The 16,946-nt window shown below is 36.1% G+C and overlaps 1 protein-coding gene across 1 annotated transcript; it reads right to left on the bottom strand.

Moving 5' to 3' along the window:
* Window positions 1-7,061: 7,061 nt before the first annotated feature.
* LOC113451491 (olfactory receptor 10A7-like) lies at window positions 7,062-15,864 on the bottom strand. Its single transcript, XM_087918446.1, has 2 exons — window positions 15,844-15,864; window positions 7,062-7,985 (listed from the first exon to the last, which is right to left on the bottom strand). The coding sequence occupies exons 1-2, from the start codon at window positions 15,862-15,864 to the stop codon at window positions 7,062-7,064; spliced, it is 945 nt and encodes a 314-aa protein (XP_087774572.1).
* Between the last annotated feature and the right edge of the window lie 1,082 nt (window positions 15,865-16,946).

Genomic DNA, 16,946 nt, shown 5'->3' with positions numbered 1-16,946 from the left:
GTAAACTGTGCACCCCCAAAAATGAATAAGTTACTGATATGGGGTCAGTCAGATTTGAACTAATTAATGTACTGCTTATAAGCACTCCATGGCCAAAACATGACTGTTACAAAGCAAAAACACCATAATTTACACAATATAATAAGATAGATAGATCGAGACAGACTGGGGCAAAGAAAGGAGAGAGAGAATTCTTATACAAATTTTGGAGACTGAGATATAACTAATAAAAGAAAAATGAACAAAGGAATATCTTAAATAAGAAGATAAAGAGAAGAAACCCTAAATTATACCTCCATTGGCACATTATTTAGAAATATTTCATTAGATGATAGATAGATAGATAGATAGATAGATAGATAGATAGATAGATAGATAGATAGATAGATAGATAGATAGATAGATAGATAGATAGATAGATGGATGATAGGAAGGAAGGAAGGAAGGAAGGAAGGAAGGAAGGAAGGAAGGAAGGAAGGAAGGAAGGAAGGAAGGAAGGAAGGAAGGAAGGAGAAAGAAAAAGGAAGGAGAAAGAAAGAAAAAGGAAGGAAGGAAGGAAGGAAGGAAGGAAGGAAGGAAGAAAGAAAGAAAGAAAGAAAGAAAGAAAGAAAGAAAGAAAGAAAGAAAGAAAGAAAGAAAGAAAGAAAGAAAGAAAGATTGATTCTTTATTGGCCAAGTATGATTGGATACATAAGGAATTTGTCTTGGTGCAAATGCTCTCAGTGTACATAAAAGAAAAGATATATTCATCAAGAGTCAAGAATCATAAGGTACAACACTTAATAATAGTTATAGGGTACAATAAGTAATCAAATCATACTAGGAAACAGTCAATATAAATTGTAAGGATACAAGCAACAAAGTTACAGTCATACAGTCACAAGTGGGAGGGGATGGGTGATAAGGAGTGATGAGAAGATTAATAGTAATAGTAGTGCAGACTTTATAAATAGTTGGACAGTGTTGAGAGAATTTTGTTTAGCAGAGTAATGGCATTTGGGGAAAAACTGTCCTTGTGTCTAGTTGTTCTGGTATTCAGATTACCTAAACAGAGAAGCAGAATGACCAAGAATGGGCAAAAAACACTGGGAGTAGGAGCATTTTCCAACTTCCTACCAGCTTCCACCTTGTGTTTCCTTATGGGAATATGGCAGAAAGTATCCTTCCTTTCTCCCTTCCCTTTCTGATTCCCCTTTCCCTTCTCCCTTTTCTTCCCACAAGTAGGTAAGTAACTGTTAAAGGTGAGGGATTGTGAGACTGGTTGGAAAAATGTCCCAGAACATTGAAAATGTTCTGTGACTGGAGTAGCAGCAGCCCAAAATTGCAGTAGCAACCAGAAGTGCTGAAGCAGGCAAAATTTCACCAACTTCCATTCCCTCAAGAATAATGGGTTCCAGATTTTGGACACATTCAGTTAGCCAATTTGAGATACTTTGGTTCAAAAATTGTTGCTCTATTTGCCATGCCAAGAGTTTTAGTAATATATGGATCACATACCTCTGAAAAAAAATTACTTTCAGAATACAAAAAAACAGAATTGAAATGGACTTTAGAAGTCTTCTAGTCTAACTCAGGGGTGAAATTCAACCACCTCAGCCTGGCTCGGGAGAGGTGGTAGGGAAGATTTGAATTGGTAAAAAATTGCCCCTGGTTGCTATTACTATTATACCAAGCCACACCCACAGCCACAGCCACAGATCTGATAGGAAAAATTTTTGAATTTCACCCCCTCCTCAAGCATGAGAACCTATACCATTCTGAACAAATAACTGTTCGATCTCATCTTAAAAATCTCCAGTGATGAGTATTTGAATGAATAATCTAATATACAAATAAGGGGTATTGAATTTTATTAAATTTCAATTTGGAAGCTTTTTAAAAAGTAGTCCTAAGATATTTTCTCCAACTGGCATGATTATATGTGCTGGGCTATGACTTTCATATCTATGAGCCAATGGTCAGTTGATGGGAGGAATAGTAATACTAAATTGTTAAAGTTCACTATGTTGTGTTCTACAGAAGTTTCCGATCCAGTCCACATTTTAAATGGGAGCCAGTTCATTCCTATTGGCTGAGCCATCTGACAGCTAACTACAAAAGCTCTCAGATGGTATCAGCTATTGCCTGTCAGCCAGTCATGTTGTTAGTTAGCGGCTGTCGCAGATAACCTGTTTCTTTGTTACAATAAACATTGTTGGTTGCCTCAGCTCATTCCTTGAAAGCCACAAAATTGGCGACAGAGGTGGGATAATTTCCACTGAGGAAACTGAGAGCTGCGATTGTTAATTAAAGCTGAAGAAACATCAAGCTGTTCCCTCAGCAATGGACAAATGTCATCCACTCCATCATTCCTGTGTTTCCACCCATCATTCAAAACTTGGGACTCTTATATTAATCGTTTTGACTGCTTCCTGGATGCTGCTGATCTGACGGAGTTTTCAGTACAGGAAAAAAGCTTACTTTTTAAGTTTTTGTGGGGCCGCAGTTTTTGATATTGCCACTGCACTGTTGGCACCTCAGGCAGTTAAGACTGTATCCTGGGAAGATCTACAAGAGATTCTTGGCAACTATTACGTGCCAAAACCTTCCTGGGTCACGAGGTGGCATGCATTCATAGGGAGGGACCTCAGACTTTAGAGATATCTTTTAAGTAAATTTGATCTTACTCTTAAAATGGCAATTGAAGAGTCTCAAGCCACAGAGATGTCCACTCTCTCTGCAGCCAAAATACAAGGCTCTAGCAGCACTGCTGGGGCTAAACCAAATGCTACCATTCATTTCTATGATGTTTTTTCTGATGAGTTTTCAGATAATGGAGAAGACGTAAATCACTTCAGAGGACAGCAGACAACTCAATGGAAGAATGGAATGCCAGATAACAAGCCTGCACAATCTACAATGAGTTGCCTGAGTTGTTGGGGAAACCACCTGTGATCCACATGCAGGTTTAGAAACATTGTTTGTTTAAAGAGTCAACAAGTACATTTGGTCAGAGTATGCAGATCTGAGAATATTTTTAATCAATCCCCTCAATACTAACCTCAACTAAGATCATGAAAACAAAAAGAAGAATGCTTTACTATTACCAGGGCTTCTTACAATGCTGAGTCACTAAATAACTTTTCTAACCAGTTAAGTACTAACCAAATACATGTCATTGTCTCTTTAGAAGGTAACCAGTGCCAGATGGAGGTGGACACTGGCTCATCTCTTTCCATCATTTCCTGGAGCACATTAAAAAGGTTGGTTCCTACAATCTAAAAAAAAAAAAGACTCCTGCCTTGCAAACTATCCCTCAGAGACTACCAGGGGCACTCTATTCCAGTTGTTGGGACAGGCAAATTTAGTATCCAATTTCAAGGATTCAAGGGGCACCTACACCTTACAGTTGTATAAGGCACCTTACCTAGTTTACTAGGTTTAGATTGGTTTCAATCTTTGGTTAAAAAGTAACTGGAATACAGTTACTAGAGAACTAGAGAAATTGTTAAATGATTTCAAAGATGTGTTTAATGGCGACTTAGGTCACTATGTAGGAACTCCAATTTCATTTACCTTGGATCCTAAGATAGCACCTATTAGGTTAAAGCCTAGAAGAGTTCCTTTTGGCTTAAGGCCAAAAACGGATGAACAATTGGATAAATTAATATCCCAGGGGGTTCTGGAGCCTATAGATCTCGCAAAATGGGAAACACCAATTCTAATACCATTCAAGCAAGAAGGTTCAATAAGAATTTGTGCTGATTACAAGGGTACCATAAATAAGGCCTTGCAAAACAATGACTACCCAGTGCCAATAATTCAGCATTTATTACACTCATTGGGAAAAGGCTCCATTTTTGCAAAACTTGATATGGGCCAAGCCTATCAGCAGCTACCTGTTGACATCTCAACTACTGACGCACAAACTATTGTCACCCATCGTGGTGCCTTCAAATGCAAATGTTTGCAGTTTGGAGTTTCTGTTGCTCCAGGCTTATTTCAATGCCTGATAGAGCGTTTGCTTCAGGGCATACCAGGAGTAGTGCCCTACTTTGATGACCTAATTATTTCTGCACACAACAAAGAAGAACTTTTTTCCCACCTTAGAAGGTTCCTAGCCTGTTTCCAATCAGCAGGTCTTAAGTTTAAAAAATCCAAATGCAAATTTGCAGTCAACCAAGTAGACTTTTTAGGTACCACATTGAGGCCAATGGTATTCATCCCACTGAGTCAAAAGTAAGAGCCATTAAGGATGCCCCAACACCTTCAAACAAGACAGAACTGCAAGCTTTTTGAGCTCCTTAATTTCTATAGCTCTTTTCTACCTCACAAAGCTTCCATTGCAGAGCCACTCCATAGGCTTCTTGATGCACATGCTACCTGGACATGGGGGCCCAAAGAGGACTTTCCCTTCTGAGCTGTCAAAGATCTTCTATCATCAGACAGCATGTTAATTCAATTTGACAGGAATCTGCCTTTGTGTGTGTGTGTCCTTTTCTGTGACACATCTCCTTTTGGAATTGGCACTGTCCTTGCACACAAATTGCCAAATGGCCTGGAAGCCCCGACAGCTTATTTTTCAAGAACTTTGTCCAGTACTGAGGGGAATTATGCTCAGATTGATAAAGAGGCCCCAGTATCCATCACTGCTGTAAAAAAGTTCCATGAGTTCCTTTATGGTCACCAATTTGAGTTTATGATTGACCATAAGCCCTTATTAAGCATCTTGTCTGGGGATTGTCAAAGCCCTACAGTTTTGTCTCCCAGAATGACTCGATGGACACTCTTCGTCACTGCCTATTCCTACACATTGTAACACAGAGCGGATTAGCCATGCAGATGCCCTAAACTGCTGCCCCTTGCCAACCCAGGTTGTAGATCCCGCTCCTTCAGCAGCAGTATTTTTACTAGAAGATCAACAATTACCTATAATTGCCACAGATATTGCACACTTCTCATCTAAAGAACAGGTAATCCTGCAAGTCTTGGACTGGGTGAGGAGGGGGTGGCCAGAAGGATCATTAGATACCAAATTCCTCCCCTTCAGAGCCAGAGAGCATGAGTAATCCACCCAGCAAGGGTGTCTATTATGGGGCTACCAAGTTATTGTTCCAAGTACATTGAAACTAGAAATAATAGATAGCCTGCATGAGGAACATCCAGGAATTGCCAGGATGAAGACCCTGCCAAGGAGCTACATCTGGTGGCCTGGCATAGACACAAATATTACAAACAAGGTCAAGACATGCCAAGCATGTCAGTTATCTAGACCAGCCCCACCAGCGGCCAATCCAGGAGAGTGGGAATCAGCTAAGTCCCCATGGTCATGAGTCCACATGGACTTAGCAGGCCCCTTCCAAGGCCGTACATTCCTAATTATCATTGATTCTTATTCAAAATGGGTAGAGCTGACCCTCATGTACACAACTACTTCAGAAGCCATAATTAAAGCACTAGAGCATTTGTTTGCAACACATAGGTTCCCTGATATTCTGCTGTCGGACAATGGCCTACAATTTACAGCAGCTAATTTCAAATTATTTCTAGCCAAAAAGGGGGTCAGACATGCCCTTATATCCCGTTATCCCCCAGCTGTGAATGGTCAGACTGAGAGACCCATGAGGAAGTCAAGGAAGGAAGCCAAGGAAGTCCTATGGTGCCGGGGGAGTGAGAATTGGCATTCAAAACTAGCCAAATATTTACTATTGCAGCATATCACCCCCAGCACAGTGACAAATCATTCCTGAGCAGAACTACTCATGGGAAGGAGGTTAAGAAATACTTTGGATAGGCTCCACCCGAGACATGCAGCATCTATTCCTTTAGACTCTTATAGCAAGGTTAGATCCTTTAAGATAGGCAATTCCATATATGCTAGGAATTTCCTATGTAGTCCTCTATGGGTACCAGGCCAAGTGGCAGTGATAACAGGCCCCAGTTCTTACAAAGTAAGTTTACAGGTTGGCCGAATATGGCATCACCATATCGTTCAAGTAAGGGGTTGATGGAGTACTTCCCCAGGTCACCCACTGGAGAATGAACATACAGAAACAGGGCAGTCAGATTTGGTGGATTCCGATGACCCACATTTTGAGACAACAACGCACGAGCCACAACGCAGAAACAGATCTACCATTTGAAGGTATCCTACACAAACCCAAGTCAAAAACTCCAATACTGCCTCTACTGGAGACTGTTGGCCCTACAGGAGATCCTCTTCTGTTAGCTGTGCGAACTGAACTATGAAGGCCAGGGCAAGCGAGACAGTGCCTGGCCTACTTGAAGGACTACACATGCTCCTAGCCCACGGGAAAGGAGTATTGCATTCAACGGAAGTTTCCAATACAGTCCACATTTTAAGCAGGAGCAGAGTTTGTTCTTATTGGCTGAGCCATCTGACAGCTAACTATAAAAGGGAGTTGTCAGATGTTATGAGCTGTTGCCCATCTGCCAGCCATGTTGTTAGTTAGTGGCTGACATGAGTAACTTGTTTCTTTGTTACAATAAACATTGTTGGTTGTTGAATGCCTTAGCTCATTCCTTGAAAGCCACAAAACACTATGTTTATGTATGTGGATGTTGAGGAACACAGAGTAGATAAAATTCAGCAAAAAAGGAATGCAATTGGACAGGAAAGAGAAAAAGAAGAGGGTAGTATTTTAGTTTGTATCACACATACACTTTGAAGACCACTCACTAAGGTTGTCCCTTAACTTCTTGATTCTGCAAAAAGGAATGCTAACATTTGAGTATCTTTTGGGGTAAGGCAAACTGACTATAATTTCTTGCTGTTAAAAAATGAAAAATGGATTTCTGGATCATACTACTTTGCAGACTTATATTGTTAAATTTCTGCAATAAAATGAAAATTTAAAAGCAGAAAGACACTTGAGTACTTCTTAAATAACTCCATTATTTAAATAGGTATTTGTACATACATACATAGATACAAACATACTGAGAAGTAATCTGGTCATCACTGAAAGATAGATGTAGATCAAGATAATTTTATTTAAAAAGCAGAAAAAATCATTTCTGAATATCCTGATTTGCATTAAGACATTTATAGTACTATGAGATTATGAAATTTTGTTGCTATGTTTTCTGATTACTTTGAAAAGAGCTTCCTTCACCTCTCTGTTTCTCAAGCTGTAGATAAGGGGGTTGAGCATAGGAGTCAGGACAGTATAGAATATAGAAAAGATTTTGTGCAGCTGTTTTAGTGTTTCAATCTCTGGGACTATATAGACAAGAAATATTGACCCATAGAAAAGTGTCACTACAATCAGATGGGATGAACATGTGGAAAAGGCTTTCTGTTGGGCTTTTTTAGAATTAATTTGTAAGACATTATGAAGAATACAGATATATGAGGCCACTGTTATGAGAAAGGGTGGACCTGTTCCCATAATGCCTAAAATAAATGTAGCAAGCTTTACTAAATGTGTATTGCTGCATGAAATGTTTGCTACTGGATATATATCACAAAAAAAATGATCAACTTCATTGGGACCACAGAAGGTAAGTTCCAGCAGAAAAGCAGTTATGATAGTGTTGGTCAAAAGGCCACTCATCCAAGATATAAAGGCCAGTTGGAAGCAGAGCCTACCATTCATGAGAATATTGTAATGTAGTGGTTTGCATATTGCTATATATCGATCATAAGACATCATTGCTAAAAGGTAACATTCAGTGGCTGCAAAAAATCCAAAGAAATAGTATTGTATAATGCATCCATAGACTGATATGGATTGATCTCCAGTTATAAAACTAGCTAGCATCCTGGGCAGAATGGTTGAAATGTAACAGGTCTCCAAACAAGACAAATTAACAAGAAAAAAATACATGGGGGCCTGAAGATGCTGGTCAATCACAACCAGTGAAACAATTAGGAGATTTCCAGCAAGGGACAAAGTATAAACAGGAAGAAATAATATGAAGAGGACTATTCGCAGTTCAAGAAAATTGCCAAATCCCAGAAGGATAAATTCTGTAGTAGTTGACTGGTTTCCTTTTTGCTGGTGGAAAGTAGAGTAATTCTGAAATAAAAAGGGAAAATGTTATTAATCTTGGTGGCCTAAGCTCCATTCTTCCTTTTCTTCCTTAAGACCAGTATCTCACATTTTCTCTGAAAATGTTTTGGACGTTTAGAAATATTATTCTCAATTTCATTAAATAATGAAGATTGGAAATCATATATCTGAACCACCTGGAATTTTTTTTATATGTTTTTAATAGATCCTCTTCTTACAAAGAAATATTGGGATTTTTTTTTAGACCCCTGCCAACCAGAATGAGTCAAGCAATTCAGGCAACATATTGGCAAGTGAGAACAATTATGTACTTTCCTAAGTATGTCACATCCTTTGAATTTTCTCAACATGAGTTCTGCAAATACATTTTTGTGTTTTGCAGGAAATTTTTGTTCATTTGTTTCTGCAAAAGAAATAAAAGAGCAGAATTTTTCACCTATTTTCTTGAAAATTTTGAATTTAAGGAAGTCTCAGAGTTGAGACTGTAGAAAAGGCAGTAATGGGAGCACTGTGCCTCCCTTCTTTGCCAAAGACTAGAACTACTTTTTGAAGACTAAGTTACCTTTAAAGTTAAACTGTAAGTTCAGCTTCAAACTAGGAAAGTTCAATTTCTCTGTCACAATCAGCCTTATATTAAATGCAAATAATCAATACAGCTATATAACTTTATAGTTCTTAGCTATTGGTTTTGTCTGAAAGAAAGATTCTGAGAAGCTTTTTTTTCATAAGATAAGTTTTTCAGCAAAGAACGACAGGTGAGATTGCTGTTCCTAGTGGGAAACAAGAGAATCAGGTTAAGGATTATTGCACACAAGGATTTTTCATAGGTTAAATATATTTATAGGGTCAGATATTTATGTGGCTGTTATCTAATGTGTCACAAAACTAGATAGGTTAAACTTGTTCATCCCTTCCATATTAAAACATTAACTTATATAATCAACAGTTTCAAAAATTGAAAAAAATTAAACCACTTGCTGTTTCTTTATTCCACCTCTTTTCAACTGCACAGTCTATGAAAGCAAACTCCTTCCTTTTTTCCTTTCTAGCACACGAATAAAAATCTCACAAGAGACATTCCTTTGCACAAATTTATTGCTATATAATCACAGTTGCATATTTGAAATTGTTGATATAGGTCTAGATTCTAGAATCTTAGAGGGTGAAAATAAGAGAGAGTTACATGGGGAGAGAAGGAGATAGCCAAAAGATAATTGGGTACCCCTTTCATCACTTATCCTTCTTGACTAAAAAAACACATTCCTTATGTTACTTTTCTTTTAAGAAAACCTATATGGACATTTTAAATCTTGCTTGTTTTGTGTGTTACTGCCTAAATACTAGACGCCCTGAAAACAATCCCAGTCTATCAAATATAATTGTCTTCACAACTATTCCCTGCCCTAAATAAATCAAACAAAAAACTCAAATCTATCTATTTTTGCTTATGGATTTGTTAAGTATTATGACAGATACCCTTTGCATTTTTCTGAAATTGATGTGTCTGATCTTTCAAAACCTTCTTCCTAATGGCTTTTATTATGCATTAGTCAATTCTATAAAGTACATTTGCTTCATTTAAGTGTATATTTTCTTCTGCCCTTTCTATCAGTCTCATTAAAAATTATTTGAAGATAAGGACAAGAAGCATATATGAATTTTCTCTACAGAGTTTGAAATACATATACTTCCATGGTTGTTTCTCCTTCTCAAAAAAAAAATATTTTTTTCAACAATGGGATATTTCACTGTATAAAACAGATTTTATCATCAGATTCTGATCCTATATCAGGCTCTAACTTTTTTATTTTAGGGCAAAACTAGATGTAGCATTGTCCACAAGATAACTAGGTATGCAATTGTTTATTTTAAGAAGAAGAGAAAGGATTCCCATCAAAACTGGGACCTAGAGGAAAAGTATCTTCTCTTCTTGATGTTCCTCTAGCCTAGAACATTAGCAATGCTTCTGACAGTTTCATGTGATATGTAGAAGGGTAGTGCATTATGTATTCATCTGATCAGGTTTTAACCTCTATTTGCACTTGAATAACAATAATGCAATATATAGGTGCCAAATATTAAGTAATATAGACATGTTAATTTATGATTAGTACACAAAATGCTATTTTAACTATTCCAAGTCCTCCAAAATTTGGGGGAGGAGAGATTTATCTTTTCTATTTTTTTCTTTAAAAGGAAATGAATGAACTTATTTATTTAGACTAACTTGTCACTTTAAAAATATCAAAATTTAACTAATAGATTTAGAATTTGAGAAGTCTCACCATTACAGATTTCAAAAAATTTACAAGCTATCCTTAATATAATAGCAACATTTTTAAAAAGCCAAATGCATTAAAAGTTTTGCTCTTAATTTGCAGGTGAATTCTGAGAAGGTATTTCATGAATTCCAGATTATGTTTGAGAAGTCGGAATTATGCCAATGAAAGATATCACTTAATCTTTGTATAATTTTTTCTCAACTCCATTTTTTTGTAAGCCCCTGAAATTAAAAGATGGGGATGCTTGTTTTGCTAGTCAGTGACTGAAATAAAACAACTGACTGACTGCAGAAGGAATAATAAATATTCTACTAACTTGTACCATATAATAAATGATTTTGCTTCTTTGCTTTTAGCATGCTGATGTTATTGTTATGATTTTCATTTTGCATGTTTTTACTTTATCTCTACAATACCTAGAAAATCTACTTTTATAAAAGTTCATTAAAGTAAGTGATACATTTATTGGATTAAGTAGAACTGTTCACAAGTACTCAGATTTACAAAGAATATGCTACGCTTCAGTTATTACAAAAAATAATAGCAATGTTTTATCCAACTGCCTATTATCTAATTTAACATTTATCTCCTCATAAAACCCATTACATAAATAAAACTTATTCTGCTATGTATACATCACACAGAATATGACAAATATATAAAGATTTACCTCTGAATTGCTTAGATTCCTAGATGGGATCTCAGTGGTATTCCATTCATGGTCCATTCCAAATACATGTATATTCTGTATCTTTTAAATCCAAATTTCTGTTTTAAGTTGTCCTAAGATCTTTCTTAGTTTTCCTTTCATGTAGTATATGAACATAATTAAACATTCAATGATTATGCACATCTAATGCTCTAGATATATATTTGAAATTGCTTCAAAATAAAAGTCTATACTTTCGGTGTTAGTCACAAAAAGCACAGCAGAATTTAGTTATTGTTGGGGTCCAGATAAGGCAGAAAGTGAAAAAAAATCTGAACTCTGATATCTTATTCTCAATGGATAATTCTTGAATGAAGATTTTGGTAACAATAACTTCAACTATTATACATCTGTGGCAATGATAAAACAATGCTTGCTCAACATTATTCCATGCTTCAGTTCTTTTTCACATTGTACCATTTGTAGTTAATTACTTCAACACTGAAGTAACCCAATAGCAAAACTATCTCTAAATATTTGATATTGAAAAATCCTTCCACCTTCTAATAATTTAAAGCATATAAAATCAGTTGCTCTATATGAGTTAAAGGGAAATTTCTTTCATAAGTGTCCATTTGAAAAAAAATCTGGGAGTTATGCCAAGCATCTCAAGCTATTTTTAGTCTCTTGCAGTGGGAGATATTACAAATCAAACAAGAGAAACAAAAAATGTTCAACAAGAAAAATTGTATGCCCACTTATTATTATTACTGTTATCATCAGATTTATTTGCCAAACATCTTGCAGGTCAAAGCAATTCTGAACTTAAGTTAGGATGCTTTTAATTGGCTTTCCACATTGATCACCATTATGTCCTCCTTAAGGTATAAATTCAAATTGTCCTTCGTGTTAACTTGACTGCTGGTGACTTCAGGTTAAATTTCACTGTTGCTAACTTAATGGAGTTATCGACTTGGTTTTCTTGACAACTGTACAAAGGTGATTTTTGATTATTTTCTTTCAGGATTCCTGGCAATTTTCCATTTATGTTTTAACATTATTTGACTTTACTTTCTGAAGTCAGATGAGTTATCTGTAATTTATAAATCAAAATGCTTCATCTTGAAATAACAAATGAGAATATTAACTTACTTCTGAAATAGACAGGGAATAAAAACCAAAGTAAACTGAATCTGAAACAATTTGAAAACTATGAAATATTTCACCTAAATCAACATGAAGTGTTAAACTTTACAGCTGTTCTTTGTCCAACATCCATTCATTTAAACTTGCTAATGGTTAGTAATTAAAGAGCTTCAACCCAACTTCAAAAGATGCTATAGATATTTACAAAATTTTGAGACACCAAATGATTTTATAGCTCTTTTTGACTGTTGGTCTTTCTTATCACTATGGTTACTTTCCAAAACCAATTAGGAAGAACATCAATCTGATTATTAATGGGAGTAAAGTAATACTATGGAGATGAGATAAGAATAATGAGATCATTCAGCTGCTTACTTTAAAACAATTTTCTACCTCATACCACAGTTGAAATAATTTGCACAACCATAATATTTGCTACATAAAATTGATTTGCAGATTAAATAGGTCCATCTTGAGAGAAGCACCTCTAAATGTCAACATGAATAGCTGTGACACAAAATTGGTTCAAGATAGGTAATAGCAACTCGTGGTATGCATTATCCATAGATACCAGAAGCTCTTTTTTCCAGTCTTTAGAATGTTCAAACCTTTTCACCATCTAATTTTGAAGGCATAAGTTCTATTAATTTTTCAGAGAAAAATATAATAAAGTTCAGATTGGCTTACTATATTTTTTAAAAAAACAAAGGAAATAAATATTTATACTCAGAATCATGTCCCATACAACAGTGATTTAAGTTGTCATTTAAACTTTAAAACAGAATATAGAAAAAGCATTATAACAACAGACATAAAGAAAAATTGTAATATCTATCAATTCAGACAAAAATCCCAAAAATCAGTATAATAATTTAATATAAACCCCTAAATATATTGCATAATAACAATATATTGAATTGTGCATGAAAAAATAACTTTTGTTGGGAAATATTTAAAAATAAATTTGACATATTTAATTTGAAAACTTTTATTCATATATCTACATATTTATCTACAATATCTTTGCAAAAATAAACTTCATCCAGTCTTAATAAAATGATATGAATTAATGTATCCATAAATGTTTATAATCACCGATAAAGAAAGTTGATATGCCATCCTTTTTTTGTGTGTAAAAATTTTATTTAGGTTTTCACAAAACATAATACAAATAAAATATTTTTTTTTGAGAATAGCATGGTCCCAGGTTATCACTTCTCCATACAGACACAAACTCAATTTATTATTCATCTTGGTGTTCTATTCCATATCTTATTACTATTTTAATATTTTCTCAATAATTTTTCCCTTCTCTTAGTTTTCTCAACCTTGCTTTTAATTATCTCATTCTTTTCTAGATTCTAGAATTGTGTGTGTGTGTGTGTGTGTGTGTGTGTGTGTGTGTATATATATATATATATATGTTTCAACATCTCTCTAATCATTATATTTACACTTTTGTCTGTCCTGTTTCAATTTCACATTTTGTTTTCTGATTAAAATTTTCCCCTGTAGTTACTGCTTGGAGTATGACACCTTTGTATCTTAATTTTTGTCAATTCAACTCTTATTTAAACTTCAATTTATTCCCAACAATTATAACATTCAATATAACACATAATTGGAATATCATACCTCCTTAGGAACACTTATAATATTTCATATTTCTTTCATATTTCTCTTCACTTAAAATTTTATAAGTCATTAATAATAATTAAAATGTTCCCATCCTTTCCTAATTTCATTCTCCCATTCTCTTTATTTCATTTATTTATTAACAAACATTCCATTGCATTACCATGATATTTTATCTATCATTTTAATCACACTTGTTTCATATTTTCTAAGTTAATTTCTATTTTTAATATAACAATACTATCTTATGTACCCTTGCACAATCCCTCTTTCAATTAAATTTTCACCCATTATCTCTATGTCTTCTAAATAGGTTTATACCTTTAATCCTTGTATGTTTTCCCTGTTTCTCTATATCCCTGTTTCTGTACTTTATAACTTCTTTTCCTTTCCCTCTTCCCCCTCTTCTTCTCCCTCCCCTTTTTGACCCCTTGTCTCTCTAATTCTAATTCGCTCCTGTAATCCTCTCTTCTGTTTCTTCCTAATATTGTAATTACTTTTCAAACTATTCCTTTTTTTTTCAGATCTTAAATTTTTCACTCTCTTTCCCCTCTTTCTTTTTTCCCCCCACAAAGAATTACTTGGTCATTGAAGATGGCTTCTTCTTTGTTCTGCACTTTTTGATCTACAGGCTTTTCTTGTTGTTTCTCATAGTTCAGGATCTCCATTTCTAAAAATTGAAATACGAAACCAAAAAACCCTCTTCCTTTTTGTGCATCTTCTTTCTGTTTTTTAAGTTCCATTTTCAATTCTTCCAAGAGTGATACCATTTTTTAAAACTTTTAAACAACCACCCAATTGATTTTAGTTCTTTAGATCCAATAACCAAAAATCCAAAAATCTCCCAGTGATCCAAATAATCCAAGCTGTTTCTTCTTGCTTCTTTTTTCCACTTTCTCTTCCTGGGATTCTATTATCTTGTTACAAAGTTTCAGTTGGAATGTATCTTTTAGAAATCTTGTTAAAGATTCACTGTTAATTCCTTTTACTTCCAGGTAGTCTCCTCCATTTTTTTCAGATCCCACCCTTTTTTTCCTTTTCTCTCCTTTCCTTCTTTTAAAAGTTTTTGAAAATCCAGAAATCTTTATTATCCCTTTGACATTTTATTTTCAGCTTAAATGCCTGTTAATGCCAAAGTGGATTTTTGTCAGTTTCTTACTTAAATTTCTTGGTTGTTAATATGGGGAAGGAAAAAAAACCAAATCCTTTCCTTTCCCTCTCTCATTCGCCACTTCAAAATCTTCTTTGGGAGAATGTTATTCTTAATAATTCAAATTCCAGGGTACCTTATGTTGTTGCTTTTTCAGTTTGACCTGGTCAGCCAAAACTTTCTCTTCTTATATTCCTCCTGCACATTCTTTTCCAGTTCAGTTCTTCTTTGAGGTGGCCATTTCTGACCACCGCTGCAACTGCCTTTGGGAAAGGGAATAATGGCTAGCTGGGGAGGTCTGCTGGCGGTCTCCCCACTCTTCACCTCTATGGGGTGGCTTAATCCCCAAACCAGCCAGCTCGAGGTGCTCCAGCAGCAAGCACAGATCGAAACCACACACGATCACAGATTTCGGTCCATCACCGAAGAAGCTCAAATCAGAAGTCATATGCCATCCTTTCTGAGGCGGATTCTTTGAGGAGTCCAATAAAAAAAATTAAATTGTTTGATAGATTGATATTTCATTATAAACAAAACATTAAAAAAACATTTGATCTATTAATATTTATGTGATATTCCAGCTTTTTATTCCATAATGCTCAAACTCCGTGATGATAAATCCATGATGCTCAAACAATGTATCATGTTGCCTCAAAATAATGAATGCCATTGGATATTTTAATTTTTCAAGGGAAAAACAATAGTATCAAATTCTTTTAGATTCTACACGAACTACTGGGTATCAAAACTCTCAAACTATAACTACTACATTTGCTCTAAGTGCTCCATGAAAAAATTACAAACCCCACCAACCCTGAAACTTGCCACCCGCTCCACTGTTCCTGGATCTTGCTGGGCCTCCCCAACTGTCCCTGGGCTCGGCTGGCTGTCTTTCCCACTCTGGCGAAATGAAGAAAGTGAATAGCCAGAGTGGCTGCATGCTCCAGCCCCTGCCATCCCCACCACTTGATTTCTGCCCCCTCCCATGGGATGGCAAGAAAGAAGAAAGTGAGTGGCCATGGAGGCTGCATGCTCCAGCTGCCGCCACCACCTCTGCTGCTCAATTTCTGCCTTCTCCCGGGGCACAGCAAAATTAAGAAAGCAAGTGACCGTGGAGGTTGCATGCTCTGGCTGCTGCCGCCACCCCTGCTGCTCAATTTCTGCGTCTCCTGTGGGATGGCAAAATGAAGAATGTGAGCAGCCACCGCAGCTGCATGCTATGGCTGCTGTTACCCCTGCTGCTCAATTTTTGCCTTCTCCTGGGGGAAAGCAAAATGAAGAAAATGAGGAACTTCTGGTTGCAAGGCTTCGGCGGTGGCAGGAATCCGCTTCTCTGCAGGTCCCTGCTGCGCTCGCCGTCAAGGTACCCCCGATCCAACTGGATTTGGGGGTTGTTGCTGCCCTGAAGGGGCAGCGGAAGATAGAGGAGATCTGGGCAGGGGTCTGGGGATATCGCACCCCCTTTCCCCAGCCGGCTAGACTCCTTTTTCCTGAGGCGGTGGAGCGGCTGTCAGCAATGGCAGCCACAAAGAAATCTTCAACCAGATAAGATTGCACAGAAGGAAGAGCCAGAAGGAGTTTTCTTGGCTGAACCGGGACATTAAGTTACTTTTAAAACACCCTGGAAACCTGACTTTGGATTGATACATTTGTTTCCAAAAGAATTTGTTACATCGGCGAAAGTGCTGAAGGAAAGCTTCACCCCTTCCCACGGAGAAAGCAAAGGAGCACAGAAAAACCTGCTTCTTAAAGGTAAAAATAAGCTCTTTGTTACAAGTGGGAAGGAGAGGACTTAAAAAAAAACTTTTTTAAAAACTTTGTTGGAGGAGATGCCTTGAAGTTTACGAGACCATCAATTAATTGTAATACGGCTTTTAAAATACATTTGGGATTTTGCCCCTGGAGGAAAAACTGTAAAGAGAAGAAGAGGAAATAATCTTTGTTTGTTTGGATTGTTTGATAACTTTGACATTTGGAAATTACTTTAAGATTGAAAGCATCTGGGTTGTTTTTAAAAACCTATAATAGTACCATCTGTTGATGAACTGAAAATGGAATAAGAAAAATTA

The sequence above is a fragment of the Pseudonaja textilis genome, chromosome Z (assembly GCF_049901715.1).
Source record: "Pseudonaja textilis isolate UNSWEBS1 chromosome Z, rPseTex1.2, whole genome shotgun sequence".
In the NCBI taxonomy this organism is placed as follows: Eukaryota; Metazoa; Chordata; class Lepidosauria; order Squamata; family Elapidae; genus Pseudonaja; species Pseudonaja textilis.
The sequence above is the reverse complement of the archived record's forward strand: the minus strand, read 5'-3'. Positions and strand labels throughout refer to the sequence as shown.